The sequence below is a fragment of the Scylla paramamosain genome, chromosome 5 (genome assembly GCF_035594125.1).
Source record: "Scylla paramamosain isolate STU-SP2022 chromosome 5, ASM3559412v1, whole genome shotgun sequence".
Classification (NCBI taxonomy): Eukaryota; Metazoa; Arthropoda; class Malacostraca; order Decapoda; family Portunidae; genus Scylla; species Scylla paramamosain.
This window is the reverse complement of record NC_087155.1, coordinates 3,914,192-3,937,446: the sequence shown is the minus strand read 5'-3', so window position 1 is coordinate 3,937,446 and position 23,255 is coordinate 3,914,192. Positions and strand designations below refer to the sequence as shown.

The following is a 23,255-nucleotide window of genomic DNA, read 5'->3' as shown; positions in this document are numbered from 1 at the left end:
AAATCAAGTAACTTTGTTCAAAAACCAAATCATAGTGCAGCAACCGAAGCAATTGCGAGTTAGAAATTTTGTTCAAAAACTGAGTTGTTAAAAAAGGGAGACTTTCGGCAACTGAGGTTCCACTGTGTAAATATATATATATATATATATATATATATATACGAGTATATATTGCATAGATGGTCAGAAGGCCAATATAATATATATATATATATATATATATATATATATATATATATATATATATATATATATATATATATATATATATATATATAGAATGTATGCGTTTGGGCTGTAGAGTGTGTAGAAGTGGCAGCAAGGCTTCTTGGGGGATGCTGATGGCATTTGTGTATTGTCATTTCAACTTTATAAATGAAGCCTGATAGTATTATTCTGAGTGTACCTAAGTGTATGAGTTGCATAGAATTTTATCTGTATTAGCTAGGGAAGTGTGTGTGTGTGTGTGTGTGTGTGTGTGTGTGTGTGTGTGTGTGTGTGTGTGTGTGTGTGTGTGTGTGTGTGTGTGTGTGAATTAATATGTGCTTATAAGTTACCTAGGTATTGGTAATGTTGAGATGAGTGGCTGAGCGTTGCCTGTGAGAGTGGCAAAAGCCAGTGTGCTTGAGGCCCTAGATAGGAGAGGAGTCTGCTTTGTAGCCCCAGGCCTGAAGGAAGTATTTTATAAACCAGAAATGGATTGCCCTGGATTTTTCCCCTGCCAATGCATCTTTACATCTCTCTGAGTTGTATAAGAGCTGAGTAAACCTGTGAGGCCCCTGGACACTGCACCCATGTGACTTGGTAAGTCGAAATTCAATGATAATAGCTGATATTGTGACATACTAGATGGACAGTACTGCTGTGGTGCAGTGATGAGGCAGCCGAGTGAATCCAGACAGGTAAGATCCTACTGGTTTCATAACAATATATATTGTTATGAAACCAGTAGGATCTTACCTGTCTGGATTCATTAAGGGTGTCCCATAAGTTTCCATACTTATGGTATCACAAATGCTATTACAAGCATAAATCCAGATGTGTTTGAATGTGTTGTTCAGCAGTGGAGGACATGCATTGAAATAAGTTTTCAACACAAAGGCAGTCATGTAGAGCATATATAAATAAAAATGTTTTCTATAATTCTATAATTTCTTTTAATTTCTCCTATATATGGGACACCATATATATATATATATATATATATATATATATATATATATATATATATATATATATATATATATATATATATATATATATATATATATATATACACAATTCCTTATGTTAGTAATTATGCACAAGTGTTGGGTAATAGGCTAGAAAGCATATGTAGACCAAACAGAATACATGGGTAACTATCAAGACTTGTACTAGATTTCTTAACCCACCATTTGTTATGGTTTCTCATCAAGCTTAATAAAACAAATAGTGGAAATTTAGTGTACCATAATTTTGAAAGAAATAATTGACAACAAAGGAATAATGAAGTAGTTAAGATTTTAGAGTGCCTATAGTTTCATCTTTGTTCAACAAACTCATGTATTAAAGAGAGAGAGAGAGAGAGAGAGAGAGAGAGAGAGAGAGAGAGAGAGAGAGAGAGAGAGAGAGAGAGAGAGAGAGAGAGAGCCATTAGCAGTCAGAAGGTGAACTGTAATAGAAAACAAAAAGAAGTCAACCTCTGATTTGTACTTCTCAGAAGCTATTAACTGCCCCATCAGTTTAACTGTGCCCTTGTTATCTTAATGAAAAAAGACAGAACAGCAATAGAGTATTTCTCATGTAACTATTTCCATTAAGGACATGCCATACCATTGGCCAATCAGATAGAATGTAGGTTAGTGGTGGGGGATGGCAAACCTTAAGGAGTTGCTGGTCCCCTGTTACCCTTAAGTCAGTAATTTATGAATGAGGAAAAGAGAACATAAAGGGTCACATTATGAGGGAAACCTCCCTTCCACTCACACTCTCAAAGGAGAAAGTATGCGTTGTTAATTAGTATAACCTGAAGTGCTATATATGTCAAGATAAAAGACAAGACTCACCACACTTGATGGAATTTTCATACTTAGCCCTCTCCTCATCGAGACATGTTTTGCATTCACACAGGAAAAACCAGCCCTTGTAGAGTACCTCTCGACGGGCGGCAGATGTGCTGATGACATCTGTGTAACTAATGTAACACTGAAAGAAAAAAAAAAAAAAAGTGAGTGATATTCAAAGTAGGACATGAAAGGAATAAAACACAGGCCTATGTTTCTGGATAACACAAATTGCAGTGGTCAAGGCTTAGCAAGCAACTGAAATAAATATATATATATATATATATATATATATATATATATATATATATATATATATATATATATATATATATATATATATATATATATATATATATAGCTCAGATGAATAAAAGCTTGAAATAATTGGTTTTTACTTTAACGAATAAAATGCCTCGATGTCATGAACGCTGAACACCCACTAAGAGTATCTATACATAGCTGTGCCTTGCCAAACAGCTATAAACTTCAGTTCACTATAACTCAGAACTTTGCTTGAGTCAATGGTCTGCCACATATATTAAGTTTGTGGCTAATGATATATGTCTGGTCTCACCAAGATCACATTTGAAGGATGAAAATTATTGAGTACAATTGCATCCTTATTACTCTCACATCATTAAACTTTTTGCTGAATATTGAATAGAATATGAATAGAAATGAAATTCAGACTGGAGAATGTGGAAACAGAGTGGATGGAAAACAACAGTTGAGTGACACAAAGCTGTACGATGTCACCAACAATGTTCAACATATACATAGAGGAACTGTTCACCAGAATCAGAAAGGCAAATGTAGGAGTTGCAGTAGGGAGCAGAAAATTGAGCTGTCTCACATATGCCGACAATGTGGTGCTCATGGCAGAAAACAAAGAGCATAAGGACAGACTGCTGCACATTGTTACTGAATATGGAAAGGGAATTTTGGTTTTCAACACACAGGAAGAAAGGCAGTGGATAATGGGGGATGATGTGCTATAAGTTGTAGAAAGCTTCAGCAATCTTAGGATATAAATAACAAAAGAAGGAATTGGGGACAATGCACAAAAGGAAAATTAGTGAAAGTAAACCAAGGGAAATGATGGAAATGATAGTAAGCAGAGGGAGAAATAAAAAACAACAAGTATGAACATGGAAGGTGTTTGTAGAAAGGAATGGCTGTGCCACATTGTTTATATGGAGCAGGAATAACCAAATACAGAGTGGAAGATTTTAGAAAACTTGGAGATCCAGGTTTCTATGGGAAGGTGTTGTTTGGGAGAAATGCAGTGAAGCTCTTTTAAGGAGAGGATAGTGAAAGGAAAGCTATGCTTCATGAAGAAAATAGAAACAATGAGTGTGGAGAGATGGACCAGCCTAGTACACAGTGCAAACAGGGACAGTTCACAGTGGAGGAGAAAAACAGAAAGGTGAAAGAATAGAGAAAAATTCAAACAGGATAGCAAGAAATAACAAGAAAATTAAGAACAAGATAAAGGAGAATGGCCACAAGAAATGGAGGAATGGCATGGAAGCAAAAAGCACACAAAAATGGTATAGAAGCAAAGGAAAGATAGGAAGAAAAGTGAGGTATCAAGGTGGCTGAGAAGGTAAATCATTGTTTAAGGCAAGAAGTGGAACATTTGAATTAAACAGTAAGAACAGAGACATACAAGAACAATGTAAGTTATGCAGGGAGAAAAATTAAACAATCAATCATTTCATTAGAGTGTGTGACATGTATAGGCCACAAAGACAAGAGTTAGATAGTCAAGTGGCAGGAATTATAGGCTGAGAAAAATAGAAAAAAGGAAGGAAGAGGATAAAGAAATTAGAACAGTGTTAGGACTAACAAGAGACAAAGAGACCAATAGAGAAATAGAGCGCCACATGAAAACATTTTTGACCAAGTGCTGGACAATGAGAAATAATTACCCAAGGGTGTAGAGAATAATGAAGAGAGGCCTAAGAAGTGATTCAAAGCATAACAGGTCCAAAGAAGAAGTAAGTTTGAGTTTGGTAACAGATTTGCATTTGTAGTCTTGGATGAATTGATTGATTTGATGCACCAAGTCATGGACAGGTTCACAAGTCAGTGATATATGTTGTGAACATTGTTGCACCAGCTGCTCTTTCCACCACATGTCTCACAACACTATCCAAGGTGTCCACATTTAAGCCCCACATGGCTGATCTTTCAATAAACCAAGCAGCTGGTGTATTTGCTGACCTGCAAAAATTATATACAAAGTGGTAAGATTGGTCCATGTCTATGTACTTATGCATGTTTTCTTTGGATATAATTAAACCTTTTCTTTTCAATATGATGTTGCATGGGGGGAATACTGGCTTCTAGCATGCACAGATTCATGCTTGTATATTTGTGTACACCTAGCAGACATTTTGCTATTTTTTTCAGTCTTTTCTTTTTCTTTATTATTTAATAATGAACTGATTACTGCTGCTTCGAACATGACTCTCTTATAGACAAAAGGCATCTGGGTGCTGGTTGCTTAGAAAATGGAGAACATGTTTACGACTGCCTCACTTGCAGCTTCACAAAATCTCAAGGTATCTTCCATTTTAGCCGAATCAGAGAACCATGCCTCAAGGCAAAATTCATACTCACTCCTTCACTAATCAAACACACACACACACACACACACACACACACACACACACACACACACACACACACACACACTCACAGAAAATGCCATGTGCTGGAAACAGGAAAAAAATAAAAAGAGACCTTCATGGAAGTACAAAATGGGAGGAGAAATTATAATGAAAAGTAATGAAGGAAAAGATTTGGGAGTAATGATTCAAGATGCACTGTCATCTGAAAGGCACATAAACAGAATATTTGGCTCTACATACAGCTTGTTAACAAACACTAGGGTGGCATTTACTATTTAGATAAAGAAATGATGGAGAAAATTATAACAAGCATGATACAACCTAAATTGGAATATTCAGCAGCAGTTTGGGCTCCACATAGAAAAAAAAGATGTATGAAAACTAAAAAGAATACAGAGGATAGTGACAAAGATAGTACCAGAATTGAAAGACTTAAGCTATGAAGAAAGACTTGAAGAGATGGGATTACCAACACTACATGAAAGAAGAGAAAAAGGAGACCTTATAACAATGAACAAATTAGTAAACAACATAGAAAGAATAGACAGAAATGACTTGGTACCATAGATGGAGGAGGGAGAGAGACAGATGAGAGGGCATGGGAAGAAAATAAAGAAGAGTGGATATTCAAGCGACATCAAGAAATACAGCTTTGGATATAGAACTATTGAAATCTGGAATAATTTGAAGGAAGAGGTGGTTGTGGCAAACAGTGTACACATGTTTAAAGAGAAATTGGATAAATATGGTTATGGAGACAGGACAAAATGAGCTTTGGTTCATGCTTTGTAAAATACAACTAGGCAACTAGGTAAATACACACACACACACACACACACATATATATATATATATATATATATATATATATATATATATATATATATATATATATATATATATATATATATATATATATATATATATATATATTATGATGTTTTGCTTCCTCCAGGAGTGCGTGGCCATGGCAGTCTCCCTTTTCTAACACTCCTTTCTTGGTATAAGTGGCATTCTTCTCATATTAGCACCTTCAACTTTGCTCACATGCACTTTATTTATAAACTCTTCACTCATCATCCTCTCAGTATGCTTATAAAGTCTTATTGTGTTACTTTTCACCCAATCCATCATCCAAACAGCTGGCACAAGTACTCTTAGTACATCTCTCATTCACTTTTCATTGCTCTCATCCACTTTTGTCAATTCATATGCCCCTTTCGGACACTGCATTTACACAGTACACTCTCTTAATTGTTCTACTCTGTTACACTCACAGTTTCTGATCAAAACATCAGTATTTGCAGGAAAATAATATTTTTTACATCTTTCTTTATGTAATTATATAGATGCATTTCTCTTCTCATGACTCACAACTGATCCTATGACACACCTATCTTTCACAATCCTCTCTTTTATCTCTCCATCCATCTCACCATATTTACCTTGCAATGTTCTGATACTTAAGCTCATTCACCTCCTCCATTCTCTCTCTCTCCTCATAACCAACTCACACATTACAGCTTGCATATTCATCCCATGAGGTATCCTAAAATCACAACTCACAATCACTTCACTCTTTTACTTTTCCAACATTCACCTTCACACACACACCATATGAAATCCCTTTTCACTCCCTGCTAGTAAGACAGTGTCATCTGCAAACAAACATGTTGCTACAGTTCATCCCACCTTGCACCAATATTTCCTACATTAGCTTTCATCTCCCTCATACAGCTGCCATTTGAAGTATTAAATAACCACAGAGACATCACATATCCCTGTCTCACCCCTGTTCCTTTAGCTAAACTCTCTCCTAACTCATATTTTAAGCCTGCAATTTTTTCCTTCTTATGTAAGAGGGTCACTGGCCAAGGGAAGCAAAATTGGGGGGAAAAAAATTCCCACTTAGCCACCAGTCCCAAAAGAGATATCAAGAGAATCATCAAAAATAGAAGGATAAGTGTCTTGAAACCTCCCTCTTGAAAGAGTTCAAGTCATAGGAAGGAGGAAATACAGAAGCAGGCAGAGACTTCCAGAGTTTACCAGAGAAAGGGATGAATGATTGAGAATACTGGTTAACTCTTGTATTAGAGGGGTTGGGGAGAATAGGGATGAGAGAAGGAAGAAAGTCTTATGTAGTATGGCTGAGGGAGGAGGGGAGGCATACAGTTAACAAGATCAGAAGAGCATTTAGTATCCCCATAAGAACCATAATTCCTTCCAACGACTGCCCTCATACACCAAAAAGTTTATGAATATCCCAAATGGCTTTCTTTATCAGCATTATCATTTGCTTTTTCTAGGTTCATGAATGCGACATACAACTTTTCATCTTTTCCTAGGTATTCATTCAGGATAATTCTTTTTCCTCACTGTTCCTCATTGTCTGCCAGTAAAGACTTCCATACACTTTTCTGACACACTAAACAAACTTATCTTATAACAAAACTATTCATTCCTACAGCCTCTACCTTTATGTAGAGGTACAATAACTCCCTCCACTCACCTGGTACTTCTTGCTTCTATACAAGTTCACTTTAGAAGCATCCAATCTACTACAACTTGACTTCCACACTTTAACATTTCTGCAGTTATTCCAGTTATGCCTGCAACTTTGTCACACTTCAGCCAAACTATGGCTTTCTTCTTTGCATAAACATTTTCCACTGTTTCCATGCCAGAACTAGATGTAGGTGCTTTCCTTAGTAGTGTCATTCATTAAACAGTCAAAATGTACTTTCTACATACTTTACACCTCTTTGTTACCTACAATAAGTCTATCATCCCTCTCTTCATTGTCACATTCCCTATCTCCTCCCCTTTCTCTTGACTTTCTACCAAATAGCTGATACAGTAAAATCCCTCTCATCCGGCATTCGAGTATCCGGCAGCTTTAAGTATCTGACACATTTTTCCCCGAGCCTTAAAATCAATAAAAAATCAATGTGTACTCATAAAATCGATTAAAATTCCTGCGTGAGGCATACTTTGTCCCCTCGCCACCAGAGTGCATTGCTTCGCGCCACCCGCGGCCCACTGCATTGTGTTTACTCAGTGACTCAGTCCCGCATGTGCACTGTTTATCGCCTGACGCCTTCATCATGCCTAAAGTTGTAGAAAAGAGGAAGCATGTTATGCTTACACTTAAGCTGCTGATTAAGATCAGCTGATCTTTGTTATGGTAAGATGCATGAGTGTAGGGTGGTGATTGTGGACATAATTTCACTTCTATTCAAGTATCCAGCAATATTCAAGTATCCGGCATGTCAGCGGTCCCATTGATGCCAGATGAGAGGGATTTTACTGTAATTCTCATTTATTATTTTTTTACTTAACTTCCACAAACTTCTCATCTACTCTCTTTACCATTCTCTTACCAGTTCCTTCATTTTCTTACTCCAAGACCTATACCCTGCTCTTATCACTGTAATTTCTTAAGGCATATATTTCTGCAACATTTTCTCATAATGGTCTCCTTTTTTATAGCTTCCTTGATCTCAGCTCTCCACAATGCACTTCCTTTATTTCTACTTCCAAGCCTTCTGTAACCAACCACCTTTGCAGCTACTACAATCATTATATCCTTGAATATATTACTAAACATCTCCATTACATTTGATCCCCTCCCAACTATTTATCTAGCTTCTCTCAGTCTTTCATCTACCTTCTTCCCATGCTCCTTTCTATGTTCCTTCCTGTCAACCTTTCACTATCCACTATTGTACACACTTTATATCTACCACCATTTTTATACTATATTCCCATCCATCTCATCAATCTCTCATTCTATCACAGCATAGTGATTTGATTCATCAAACATCCCTCTTACTGCATTGCTATCCATCACAACCCTCCTGAATTTCTCATCTATGGCTATATTATGCTGGTGGCTAAAAATTAAAGAGCCAGTGGAACATCAAGAATAGTGCCAGGAAATGTAAGGTTTTAACACTATGGAGGAAGGTCAGTGGAAGAAGTGGAAAGTTATACTTGAGGTGAGCAGAGAAGGAATAGGAGAGAGAGAGAGAAAAAAATGGAGGAGAACCAATGAAAGGAAGGCTAAGAGAAAGACAATGATGATTATCAACAACAGTAGATATGAATGATGTTGGTAGAAGCTTATGTAAAGGCACAACTGCACCATATTGCCTGAATGGTTTTGAGGTAACAATTTAGAGAAGCTGACCTCTCCAAAAATAAGAACATACAGAACACAGCTGGAGGGTGGTGTCTGGAGCCTACTAACAGCACATCAATGGAAGCAATAAGAACTCATTCAAGGAAAGAATTATAAAAGCAAAATTCAACTTCCAGAAGAAATTAGAAGAACAGGAAATAGATTGGTGGGCAAACAGGATCTTAAAGGATGAGAAGGTAAACAAACTAGAGAAAAGAACAGGAAAGATAGAAATGAAGAGAAAACCTGGAAGAGGACTGACATAGGATAGGATTACAGGAGGTCAAGAGTAGAAGAAAACAGTAGAATCACATGAAAATCAGAATCACATGAAAATTAGGAACAGAGGACATGTCAACTTTGATGTTGTACAGAAGGAAAGAGACCCAAGGCACACAGGAGACTGCAAAGCAGGTTGTCAGTGAAGGAGGGATCTGACACATTTGGAGGTAAAGGCCAGGAACAGAAATGTGCAGGAGCAGAGTTGCAGATATTGCAGAAGGGTCATGGAGACAGTAAAACATTTCCTAATTGAGTATGGTGGGTATAAGGAGCATATAAGCAAACTGATTGAATCCATAATAATGATAATAGGAGTAGAGGAATAACACAGAAGGCTAGAAGATGAGGGCATTTGCACAGGATTAAGAAAACATGGGAATATTGAGGAGGATAAAAAAAAAAATAGAAAGCACTAAATTATAACTTGTACAGTTGTGAGAGAAACGTAGAGTAAAAAGTGAAGTGTCATAGTGACTATGCAGAAAATAGAAAAAGTATTCCCCCATGTTAGGTTTCCTTTCCTGATACATCAAATGCAGGAAGGGGAGATGCTGAAGCAGCTGCACCAAGGAAGCACCGAGCTGCATAGGTTACATGAACAACAACAGGCTTTTTCTGTTTACCATTTTCATCTCTCTTTGATGTGTACACCCACCTGTGAGTATATATTTTTCTGGGCATAAATGCATTGGGTGCTCTTCATTATTATTCATTTGATCTATTCCACATTTTCAGCTACTATTCCTGCCACTTCACTACTTCAGATGTCTCCATTCATATCTCCAACTAGCACTACCTTTCTCCCTCTCCTAATTTCCCTTATGCTCTCATTTATGTAATTTGTTTCTTGCACTTTTGTTACATTTATTTTTCCTTCCCTAATACTTTCCTCTACCTCTATCCTCTTTCCATCCATATTTGCAATTATTAAGACCACTTTTAACATTATCCTGCCTCTTAACCCCCTTTGAGGTGTACCTCCTCTCCACCATGTTGTCCCCCTCACAAGGGAGCCACTGGCAGCTGGCAGGGCAGGGGCAGTGCTCTTCCTGCCAGCACAATATTGTTTGTTATAAAAAGGCTGCTCAATAAAAACTATCTTTCATATACACAATGTCCTGATATGCAATATGAATAAAAAAAAAAAATTAAGCTAAAAAACAATTTAAAGAATACACTACAGCAAACCATTTGCACTGCACTTGTGTATCTGTTTGAGTAAATGATTTATGCTACATAGAGTAGAGTATACAAACTAACAAACTCTCTCAAACCTTACCTTAGCTAAGTCAAGGTCAGGCATATTTATCAGGCTTCTGACCTCAACTTTTAAACCTGAAAACGTGACAAAACAATTAGGTGTACAATTGTTGTCAAAAATGGAGGCAGCGAGATACACTGCACACCCAATGCTTAGCAAGTTTTTGTCCATGAAGGAGAAGCAGTTGACCAGTGTCTGTAAGAAAAGACAGAGTGGTTACTTTACATCTCTGGAAAGATATGAATGGTATTGGATTAATGTCATTGACTACATTTATAAAGAAGAGAAAGGAAGGGTAGGGGGATAGGGGGGGTAGTCATCACTTTCTTGATTTAAATGAAATGTTCATGTGATTTTAACCAAACCTCACAGTTAAATTAATGCTACACTGGTAAATATCAGTCACCTCATGGAAATTTGGAAAAATGCATATGGGTGAGTGGGTCCTAAACCCAGCACCACCCATGGCTTAGAGGATAAAAGTCTGGCACTAGTGGATACATGAGGTCTCCAGCTAGCTGGGCCATGTCCAGCAGGTTTGAGTTGCTCCTAACCTAACCTAATTACCCTCATTTGACCTGGTAACACTGCAAGGAAAATATACAACAGGCAAATCAGACCTGCTGGATGTGGCCCAGCCAGCCAGGGAACCCATGTCTCCACTAGTGCCTGTGCTCCCTTTCAAGACAGTTACACTCCAGCTAGCATCCCGAGAAGTTCACCATTTGGCACTAGTCTCAACGTGGGGCCCCCAGCTGGCTGGGCAGCATTTGGCAGGTCAGAATTGCCAGATGTGTATTTTCATTGCAGTGTTACCAGGTCAGGCAAGGCTACACACACACGCACGCACGCACGCACGCACGCACGCACGCACGCACGCACGCACGCACACACACACACACACACACACACACACACTGTGAGGTCTGAAGCCCTGGATCAGGGGGTGCTGTGAACTTATCATTAAACCCAGCTGTGACCTCACTGAACATTTCCCTTTGTGTCTCACAACACAAGGAGGCAGTCACAGCCTGCCCTTTAAAGACAACTTTTCACACAAAACTACAAGCACCTAATTACACATGTACCCTTCACTCAAAATTCAAAATTATCATGGTGACTCCTTCACCAGTCTTGGAGTCCCCATTTAGGGAAGGAACCACAAATGTCCCCAGGTCAGACTGCTCTTCTGGTATTGACCCTAAGTATCTTGACACCCCCCTCAACTTTTTCTTCATTAACTTCTACAACATTCATAGTCTTAGATCTACTTTTCAGTCTGTAGAATACTACCTCTCCTCTACTAAACTTCATCTTCTTTTCCACACTGCAACACAGGTGTCTGAGGCAACTGACAGTAGCCCCTTTTCTGTTCCCTCCTACTTTCTTTATCCTCACTTTCAATCCAAAGCTGGATGCTGCGTCTATGTGCGCAGTGACTTAACCTGCTCTCGTGCCCATGGTCTTGAATCTTCCGGGTTTTCCACTATATGGCTACAACTACAGATTCACTCTCAAACTAAATTTATCTGTACTGTATACCTCTCACCTAACTCCTCTGACTATAAGAAATTCTTTGACTGCTTAACTTCTAAAGTGGAGCACATTCTGACTCTTCCCTTTTGTGGAGATCTCCATTCTTGGACACTTCAATGTTCACCACCAGTTTTGGCTTTTCTCTCCCTTCGCTGACCATCCTGGTGAAGTAGCTTTTGACTTTGCTATCCTCCATGACCTAGAGCAATTGGTGCAACATCCTACTCATATTCCTCATTGTCTTGGAAATACGCCCAACATTCTTGACCTGCTTATGCTGTTACCCTATCTTCTCTGTTGGGCTCCTCTTATAACGATCTCTTATCTGTATTTTGTCCTATCACTCCAATCCCTCCTCAGGATCCTCCAAAGCAGAGGTGCCTGTGGCATTTTGCCTCTGCTAGTTGGGGGGACCTGAGGAGGTATTATGCTGATTTTCCTTCGAATGACTACTGCTTCCATGTTAGAGACACATCTCTGTATGCCAACTGCATAACAGAGGTGATATTGTCTGGCATGGAAGCATACATTCCTCACTCTTTTTCTTGACCTAAACCTTCCAAACCTTCCAGCCTGCTCTCATGCTATACATGATAGAGAGGTGGCCTACAAAAGGTATTTGAGCCTTCCATAACCAGAATCTCATGTGCTTTATATTTCTGCCTGGAACCATGCCATGTCTGTTCTACAACTAGCCAAAAACTCCTTCATTAATAGAAGGTGTCAAAATCTTTCAAGATCTAACTCCCCTCCTGATTTCTGGTACCTAGCCAAAAAAACATCTCCAATAACTTTGCTTCTTCTTCTTTCCCTCCTTTATTTCAACCAGATGGCACCATTGCTATCACATCCATCTCTAAAGCTGAACTGATTTCTGGTACCTAGCCAAAAAAACATCTCCAATAACTTTGCTTCTTCTTCTTTCCCTCCTTTATTTCAACCAGATGGCACCATTGCTATCACATCCATCTCTAAAGCTGAACTGTTTGCTCAGACCTTTGCTAAAAACTCTATCTTGGATAATTCAGGGATTGTTACTCTCTACTCCACCCACTGACTACTTCATGCTACCTATTAAAATTCTTTGCAGTGATGATTTCCATGCCCTCACTGGCCTAAACCTTCTGAAAGCTTATGGACGTGATGGGGTCCCTCCTATTGTTCTCTGAAACTGCACCTCTGTGTTTGTACCTTGCCTAATCAAACTCTTTCAACTCTGTCTTTCAACATCTACCTTTCCTTCTTGCTGGAAGTTTGCCTACATTCAGCCTGTTCCTAAAAAGGGTGACGATTCTAATTCCTCAAACTACCATCCTATTGCTTTAATTTCATGCCTATCTAAAGTTTTTAATCTATCCTCAACAGGAAGATTCTTAAACATCTATCACTTCACAACTTTTATTTGATTGCCAGTATGGGTTCCATCAAGGCTCCTCTACTGGTGATCTTCTGGCTTTCCTTACTGAGTCTTGGTCATCCTCTTTTAGAGATTTTGGTGGACTTTTGCTCTTGCCTTAGACATATCAAAAGGGTTTGATAGAGTCTGTCACTAAGGTTTGATTTTCAAACTACCCTCTTATCATCTTATGGCTTCTATTCTTCTCTCTGTAACTTCATCTCAAGTTTCTTTTCTGACTGTTCTATTGTTGCTGTCAACTTTTGATAGAGTCTGTCACAAAGGTTTGATTTTCAAACTATCCTCTTATGGCTTCTATTCTTCTCTCTGTAACTTCATCTCAAGTTTCTTTTCTGACTGTTCTATTGTTGGTGTGGTAAATGGTCACAGTTCTTCCCCTGAATCTATTAACAGTGGTGTTCCTCAGGGTTTTGTCCTGTCACTCACTCTCTTCCTATTATTCATCAATGATCTTCTAAACCAAACTTCTTGTCCTATCCATTCCTGTGCTGATGATACCACCCTGCACTTTTCCAGGTTTTTTTTGTAGACATCCAACCCTTCGGGAAGTAAACTGTTCATGCAGGGAAGCCACAGAATGCCTGACTTCTGATCTCTCTAAAATTTCTGACTGGGGCTGAGCAAACTTAGTATTGTTCAATGCCTCAAAAACTCAATTCCTCCATCTATCCACTCAATACAACCTTCCAGACAACTATCCCTTCTTCTTAAATGACTGTCCCCCCTCTTCTACACTGAACATCCTTGGTCTGTCCTTTACTTATAATCTAAACTGGAAACTTCACATCTCATCTCTTGCTAAAACAGTTTCTATGGAGTTGGGTGTTCTGAGATGTCCCTGCCAGTTTTCTCACCCTTCTAGCTGCTAACTCTGTACAGGGGCCTTATCTATCCATGTATGGAATATGCTTCACTTGTTTATGAGGGTTCCACTCACACCACTCTTCTAGACAAGGTGGAATCAAAAGTTTTTCATCTCATCAACTCCTCTCCTCTGACTGCCTTCGGCCTCTTTCTCATCACCGTAATGTTGCATCTCTTGCTATCTCCTACCGTTATTTTCGTGCTAACTGCTCTTCTGATCTTGGTAACTGCATGCCTCCCCTCCTCCTGCAGCCTCAATGCATGTCTTTTTTTTTCTCTCACTGCTATTCTGTCCACCTCTCTAATGCAAGAGTTAACCAGTATTCTCAATCATTCATCCCTTTCTCAAGTACACTCTAACTCCCTGTCTGCTTCTGTATTTCCACCTTCCTATGGCTTGAACTCCTTCAAGAGGGAGGTTTCAAGACACTTATCCTTCAATTTTTGACTACTGCTTTGGACCCTATTAGGGGACCATCATCTCAGTGGGCCTTTTATTTCATTGGATTTTTGTTGTCCTTGGCCAGTGTCCTTCCTAGATAAACACACACACACACACACACACACACACACACACACACACACATTGTTGTAGAGTAAACAAGCAGCGATCCAAGCTCCAGCAGAGAAAGATTTTATTTGACCACGGCCACCACTAGGAGCCTAGAATGTGTTCCCAGGTAGGAGCTGTGCTCAAGTAGAGTTGTACTGTCTCCAGAAATAAAAAAAAAGATAAGGGAAAATTTAAGTAATAACAGATGTAATAAAATGAGTGAAAGCTACAGCAAGGTGGATGCCATAGGTGGGAGTGGAATGTTGCCAACGGGGTCACCATTCCCAGGATTTGAGGAAGGAAGATAATGAACTACATGATAAAATGCAAGGAAGGAAAGTGGTTTTGATGGAAGGGATGATCAGTGACCTCATTGAAAGAGTGAAAAAATTAGAAAACAAACAACATGACATGGAAGAGGAAAAGAAAGAATTGAAAACACTATGCGCTGGTCTAAAAACAAAATTGAAGGAAAACAGTAATATTGTTAAAAAACAGGAAAATGAAATGACAGGGATGAAAAGTGAACATCAAATCTGGAGGAAGGAAAAAGAGGAAGAAAAAGTTAACTTTACAGAAATCATAGAAGTGCGAAAGAAGGAAAAGACAGATTTAAGTAAGGAAATTATGAAAGTGATCAAACAGAAGAAATCAAAGGTAAGGGACACAGTGGACAAAAAGAAATGTATTGTTATATATGGATTAAAAGAGGAAACAGAGCCAGTAAGATACAAAAGGGAAAGATAACAAAAAAAAAGTAGCAGAGGACGTTGTAATAAATATACAGAGAAAAGGGGAGGACTGGATAAATGAAATTGAGGAAGTGCATAGACTGGGGAAGTATATAGAAGGAGGAGAATGACCACTGAAAGTAAAATTTAGGGCACACAACAGCTATGGAAGTGATATCAAATGTGTGAAAACTGGACAAAACAGAGCAATACAAGAAAGTTTGGATAAAGAGGGACATGAATGAGGAAGAGAGACTCAAGGTAAGCGATCTAATAAAAGAAGCAAAGCCAAAAAATGAGAACAGAACAGAGGAAGAGAAAAAAAAGTTCTATTGGAAGGTAAAAGACGAGAGGCTCAGGAAGTGGTATCAGGCAAAAAAAAAAAGAATAGAAAATGTAAATAATGTATGGAAAAAATAAAGTGGACAGTGGACAGTGGTTTAATATCAACATCGGAAAAACTGAATAATTATATTAAGAAAAAGCAGCCCGACATCATGGATATTACTGAAATTAAACTAAATGAGACAACAGAAAATATAAGAATTGGTAATAGTAATTATAATGTGTGGATAAAGCAGAAATAATAAGAAAGGGGAGGAGTCATGTTACCTACAAAGAAGAGTATAACAGTGGAAGAGGTTGAAATAGGAGAAGGGATGGCAGAAGTAATTAGAATTCAAACAAAAAGGAAAGGAGAAGGGAGAAGAGATTTTGCAGTGGCTTATGTACCCCCAAAGACGAATGCATGGACACAAGATGATTATAAATTATTGTTAATAGATATTAGTAACTGTTTGTAGAGAATACTGGCAGAGAGAAATAATATAACACTTATGAGTGACTTTAATTGCAAGGAGGTACGCTGGGAAGAGTGGACCATGGACGGGGGAGAAGAGTCATGGGGATATATGCTTCTAAATTTAATAATGATAAATACTATGACCCCGTGGATTGGAGAAAATACAAGATTTGGGGGTAATGAAGAGGCATCAAGGCTAGACTTGGTGTTTACAAAGGAAATGGACATCATTGAAGGAGTAAATTATCAGTGCCCACTAGATAAAAGTGACCATCTGTTAATTGAATTCAGTATAAACAATGGTCCAATAGAAAATAGGAATGAAATTTACAAGAATGGGAGATATATTTACAGGAAAGCAGATTTTATCAGGTTGAGGAAATATTTTGCAGAGGCTAAATGGAAACAACTGTTCACGGCAAGTAGTACGCAGGAAAAGTGGGACACATTCATGGAAATTTATAATGAAGGGGTCAGCAGATATGTACCGAAGATCAAAACAAAGAAAAACAAAGAAAAAGAAAAAAAGACTGGTTTAATATGAGATGTATAACAGCAAGAAAAGGAAAAGAAGCAGCATGGAATAGATGAAGAAAAAGGAGGAAGTGAGAAATGGGAAGATTTCAAGAAGGTAAGAAACGAATATATCAGAATCCTGAGAGATGAAGAAAGGAATTATGAGAAAAATATAGTTAACAAATGCAAAGATGAGCCGAAGTTATTCTTCAGATATATGAATGGGAAGATGAAAAACAGGCAAACAGTAGATAAATTAACGAAAGATGACATTACATACGAAGATACACGATTGCAAGTGGAATTAATGAACAAGTGCTTCCAGTTAGTATTTACCAAAGAAAGCAAATTTGAAGGAGAAAGAGCATGGCACAGAGACAATGTGATGAGAGAGATACAGGTGGACATAAGTGAAATTAAGAAGATTATGAAAGATTTGGATGTAAGTAAGGCTCAGGGACCAGATGGAGTGTCCAACTGGATACTTAAGGAATGTTGTGAACAACTGGCAGAAGGTATACACAATACCATAGTATGTTCTTTTAAGGAAGGAAAAATTCCTCTAGACTGGAAGAGAGCCAATATTGTGCCCATTTTTAAAGGAGGTAATAAAGAAGATCCATTGAATTACAGACCAGTGTCCCTAACAAGTGTGGTGACAAAAATAGTGGAAAAAAATAGTTAAAAACAGATGGCTGGAATATTTAGAAGAAACACATACATTGACTGACATACAATTTGGTTTCAGAAGTGGAAGATCTTGTGTCATGAATTTAGTGAGCTTTTATAGTAGAGCAATTGATATAATTCAAGAGTCTGGGCAGACTGTGTTTATTTAGACCTAAAAAAATCATTTGATAAGGTACTACACCAGAGACTGCTATGGAAAATTCAAAATATAAGGGGTTTGCAAGGAAACACACTGAATTGGATTACAGACTTCTTGAGGGATAGAGAAATGAGAACAGTAATAAAGGGAGAAAAATCAGAATGGTGTAGAGTTACAAGTGGAGTACCACAGAGGACAGTCTTAGCCCCCGTAATGTTTCTGGTGTATGTCAACAATATGGTAGATGAGGTTGACAGTTATATGTTTGTTTGCAGATGATACAAAATTGTTGAAAAGAGTGGAAAGCAATATGGATTGTGAAATATTACAGAAAGATCTAAATAAGATATATAAATGGAGTAAGAAATGGGAAATGGAATTCAATGCAAAAAAATGCAAGGTGATGGAATTAGGAAAAAGCAAAAGAAGATTGACAAGTTCCTACACCATGGGAGAAGTGGAAATTAAGAAAACCAAAGAAGAAAAAGACTTGGGAATTACAATAAGTGATAATTTATCATCAGAAAAACATGTAAACAAAATAGTTGGGGAAACTTATGAGTTACTAAGAAAATGAAAGGGGCATTTGCTTACATGGATGAACAGATGATGAAAAAGTTGATGGAATATGTCATTCGACCAAAACTGGAATATGCCACAATTGTTTGGTCACCCCATAATAAAAAGGAAATAAGGAAAATAGAATGGATCCAAAGAGCTGCAACCGAATTGGTACCAAGTTTGAGAGATTTAACCTATGAAGAAAGATTAAGGAGATTGAAGCTTCCATCATTACAAGAGAGAAGAGAAAGAGGAGATCTGATTGCTATATACAGAGCCTTAAAGGGTAAGGATCAAGATGACTAAAGAAGACTTATTTGTGTGGGACTCAAGAGATACAAGAGGACATGGAGTGAAATTGAAGAAAACAGCAAGTAGAGGAGATGTCAAGAAATATGGTTTCCCAAATAGATATGGAACAACTTAGATGAAACAGTGGTACAAGCAACAAATATTCATGAATTTAAAGTTAAGCTGGATGCTTACAGATATGAAGACAGGACAGCACGAGCATGGCTCTTTTCCTGTAAAACACAACTAGGTAAATACAACTAGGTAAATCCAGACTATGCACATCTAGCAACATAAAAGTGATCATATACAGTATCTATCTGGAGAGAGAGAGAGAGAGAGAGAGAGAGAGAGAGAGAGAGAGAGAGAGAGAGAGAGAGAGAGAGAGAGAGAGAGAGAGAGAGAGAGAGAGAGAGAGAGAGAGAGAGAGAGAGAGAGAGAGAGAGAGAGAGAGAGAGAGAGAGAGAGAGAGAGAGAGAGAGAGAGAGAGAGAGAGAGAGAAATATCCTCACCTGCCCTGGTAACACTGCAACAGAAATATACAACTGGCAACTCAGACCTGCCAGACATGGCCCAGCCAGCTGGGGACCCCACATCAACACTAGTGCCTAGGAGTGTAACTCTAATAGCTTCTGATTCCTAGTATATCAAGTAGATTGATAACAGTTTTGTTTCAGAAGTGTGAATCAACTCAGATCCTCATTGACTCATCCACTCATTAGGGTGAATTTTTATATTTAAATTGAAATCAGTACCCATCATCATTGAAACCCTGTTGGAACAACAATTCCAATCTCTCTGAAGTTTTTTTTTTTTTATCTATCCTCAACAGAAAGATTCTTAGACATTTCACAATCTCATATCTGATTATGGGTTTTGTTGTGGCCAATCTACTAGTGATCTGGTTTTCCTTACTGAGTTTTGGTTATCTTTTCTGGCCAGGATTTTTGGTGAAATTTTCACTGTTACCTTAGACATATCAAAAACATTTGATAGAGTCTGGCACAAAGCTTTGATTTCCAAATTATTCTCCTATGGTTTCTATCCTTCTCTCTGTAACTTCATCTCAAGTTTTCTTTCTGACCATTCTATTGCTGCTGTGGTAGATCATGTTGAATGATCTTGTCCTATCCACTCCTACGCTGATGATACTACCCTGCACCTTTCCACATCTTCTCATATATGTTCAGTCCTTTAGGAATTCAACAGTTCATGCAGGGAAGCCAAAGAATGCCTGACTTCTGATCTCTTTAAAATTTCTGATTGGGGCAGAACATAGTAATGTTTATTGCCTAAAAACTCAATTCCTCTACCTATCAACTCAACATAAACATCCATCCCCTCTTTTTCAGTGATACTCAACTGCCCCTCCTCTTCTACATTGAGCATCCTTGGTCTGTCCTTCACTAATAAATTAAACTGGAAACTATACATCTCATGTCTAGCTAAGACTTTTTCTTTGAAGTTAGGCGTTCTGAATCGTCTCTGCCATTTTTTCTTTTTTTTTTCCACTCCCCCCAGCTGCTAACATTGTATAGGAACCTTATTCTTCTATGTATGGAGTATGCTTCACATTTCGTCTTATCAACTCTTCTCTAAATGACTATCTTCAGTTTCTCCCTCATCCTTTACTATCTTCTATCGCTGTTTTCACGCTAATTGCTCTTCTGATCTTGCAAACTGCATGCCTCTTCTTTCCCCGCGGTCTCACTGCACATGACTTTCTACTTTCTCTCTAATGCAAAAGTTAACTAGTATTTTCAATAATTTATCCCTTTTCCTGGTTAACTCTGAAACTCCCTGCATGCTTCTATATTTCCTCCTTATGACCTGATTTTTTTTTTTTTTTTCAAGGGGGAGGTTTCAAGATATTTCAAATTTTCATTTTTTTTTTACCTTTGTATGGGGACTGACGCCTTAATAAAAAAAAAGTCTTAATTTTTGCTGGCCTTGACCAGTACACCTAAAAAAAAAAAAAAAAAAAAATCGGGAGGTTTGTGGTGACAAATGGTGGGAAAATTGCTAGCTTTGTTAAAGGAACATTTGCCTAACCTGCCTGTGCATCAGTAAATTTAACTTATCTGGGTTAGTTGAGATTATAATCAATCCAGTAAATTTTCATGTTTCCCCAGTTTGTGCGAAGGATGTCTGGTGCACTGTAGAAGTTCTTAGGAACTGGTTTTAAATATCAATACAGTAGGGTACGCGCCAATGCACGGTCATTATAACGTACAACTGTAATAGAGCACTAAAATTTTAATCAATATTTAATCGGAATAATGAACCAAAACTGGCATAACAAACTTGCCACTAGTGCGAACACTGGAATTTTAATAAATATTTAATGGGAATAACGAGCCAAAACTGGTAAGACAAACTTACCATTCATGCGAGCACTGAAATTTTAATAAAATTTCATCAGAATAAGAAACTAAAATTCACGATTAACTCATCAGCTGTGCGAGCCGCTACTCACCTATCCGGCGCCTGTCCCTTCCCTTTTTCCTTTCCTCTACCTTCTTTCATCATGTCTCAAACCTCTCTCCGTGTCACCTCCTCTCCCTGTTATCTGTCTGAGATCAGGGACAAGGGAGTGAAATCTCTCTCTCTCTCTCTCTCTCTCTCTCTCTCTCTCTCTCTCTCTAATTAATTTCATGTCATTTTTGCTTCATCGTTTCTCACCCTCATATACGTAATTCCATTTTCATTCTCAATTTGTCCCATCCAATTTAGCAACCCTTAAAAATGTTCTTACTTTCACACACACACACACACACACACACACACAGAGAGAGAGAGAGAGAGAGAGAGAGAGAGAGAGAGAGAGCTCCGACGTTTACTATATGTATACTATATGTATACATGTGATGCTGACAGCAGATAAATGTAACAGATACTTGTCAAAGCAGCGCGAAACTCGGGGGTGATAATGTGCGAAACTCGGGATGGTAAGAATTTAGGACAATGTGCTAAGCTCGGGAGGGTACTGTATATATTTGTTGTTATCTCAAATTGTGCTCATTTTGATTTTTTTTTTTCAAAAAAAAAATGGAATTTTTTGTATTATTTTCTCTTTCCCTGTAACGAAAGATTTTTTTTTCCAAAGGTTCTTTAGTCGCCATAACTCACATTTGCCATGATGAACGCTACATTAGAATGAATCATGTTCATTGTCACGTACCCTACTGCATATTATATACTCGTAGATAGATAGGCAGATAAGTAGGTAGATAGATAGACTTTTGTCATATGCACCTTACCTAAATGGATCGAAAAAAAAAAAAGACAGGATATCAATCCACAAGAGAATTTATTAAACTAGATGAGGAGCCATAACAGTCAGAGAGTTAAAAAGTGTAGTGAAACCTAATTCATATGTAAAGTGAATGGTGAGCATTTCCTAGATGTCACATACCTTGAACTCCCACGTTCAGAAGCGCAATTATCATGCTATTGTCATCAGCAGAATCACTCACCCTTCCAAAGATGCCAAGCAAATCGCTGTCGTTAGGGAGGTTTCTCTCACCAATGTAGTGTCGGAGTTCTGTCAAAGTCTTATCGATTTCTGGCTTCATATCCTCACATGTCTTTAGGTCGGCATAGTCTGTGGAGAGGAGAGAGAGAGAGAGAAGAGAGAGAGACAGAGAGAGAGAGAGAGAGAGAGCACATAGACTAGAAATTTATGGCAATGACATAGAGTTGATAATATAATAGATTCAGCACTGAAAAATCAAGTCTGTGAAGAGACGTTGAAAGACTAACACCTACACAAGTAAAGTATGAGTACGAACTCGTTATCAACCAGAGAAAGAATACACTGGAATTGAATTAATTAGACTAATTCAAGATACCGCTAATTTGTTATTGGCACACACACACACACTGTCTCGTGGGTCAGTTGTAAAGGGGCTGAGTCTGTGTTGGCCGCAATGACTGACATTGATTCGAACCCCCACTGGGGTCTGGTTGCTGGGAAGTTTTTCTACTGACAAGCAGGGCAGTTATTGTCTAGCCTGACCAGGGGGATGGGGTGGTTGTCACAGTCTTACCGAATCAATGATCGGTAATAATGAGCTCTGAGTTCGCACTGAGAGGAGTGCAAGGATAACGGATGGTGGTCCGCTCGTGGTCAGGCCTTCGTGAATTACACACTACAGTCATGTGCCTACTGCTCACTAGCCTCACCTCATAGCACACTTTTATGATGAGAAGTGTCCCCCAGTCCTCGAGTTAATTAATGAGCAGTAAGCATGTAACATACTTCACTGTATATTAATTAATCTAAGCTTTAGTGCCCGTCACCCTCGCCGTCACCTACGGTTCATTAAGTCCCGGAAGCGACGAGCGCCCCTTTTCACAATACTTTTCTACGTATCTGTCGCCTCCTTCCTGAAACAATAAACGAATAAAGTTGCTGTTGTCACCTACACTCTAGCTTTGTAATTAAAAGATGCATATATACGTAACCTAATACGTACCTTCCGCCCATGGTTCATTAATAATTAATTGTACACCAATTAACACATTTTCCTCATCTTACGACTATGAATTGTTTTAGATCGACCCGTGATGTGACACCAAGAAGGATTAGTAAACCTCCTTTATAGATACTCAAAACATGCATCAATCCAAAACAAGAGTCACAGTGCCTCCTCTCCTTAACGAAGAGATAAACCTCTCATACAAATGCTAACGCCCTTACCTCTCAGTTATCCAAGCTATACCCATCACGTACCCTCTAATGCTTC

At 38.2% G+C, this 23,255-nt stretch overlaps 1 protein-coding gene across 10 annotated transcripts in view; it reads right to left on the bottom strand.

Moving 5' to 3' along the window:
• LOC135100426 (uncharacterized) overlaps positions 1-23,255 on the bottom strand; it is a 35,528-nt gene that overhangs the window by 7,461 nt on the left and 4,812 nt on the right. For 2 of the 10 annotated variants that reach the window (XM_064003281.1, XM_064003283.1), the window contains 4 exons: positions 22,826-22,896; positions 21,984-22,111; positions 10,426-10,602; positions 2,049-2,187 (listed from right to left, as the gene is read on the bottom strand). In XM_064003281.1, coding sequence (XP_063859351.1) covers positions 2,049-2,187; positions 10,426-10,602; positions 21,984-22,111; positions 22,826-22,832 — 451 coding nt within the window. In that variant the 5' untranslated portion in view covers positions 22,833-22,896. The other 8 variants (XM_064003282.1, XM_064003284.1, XM_064003290.1 and 5 more) reach the window with 8 other exon arrangements.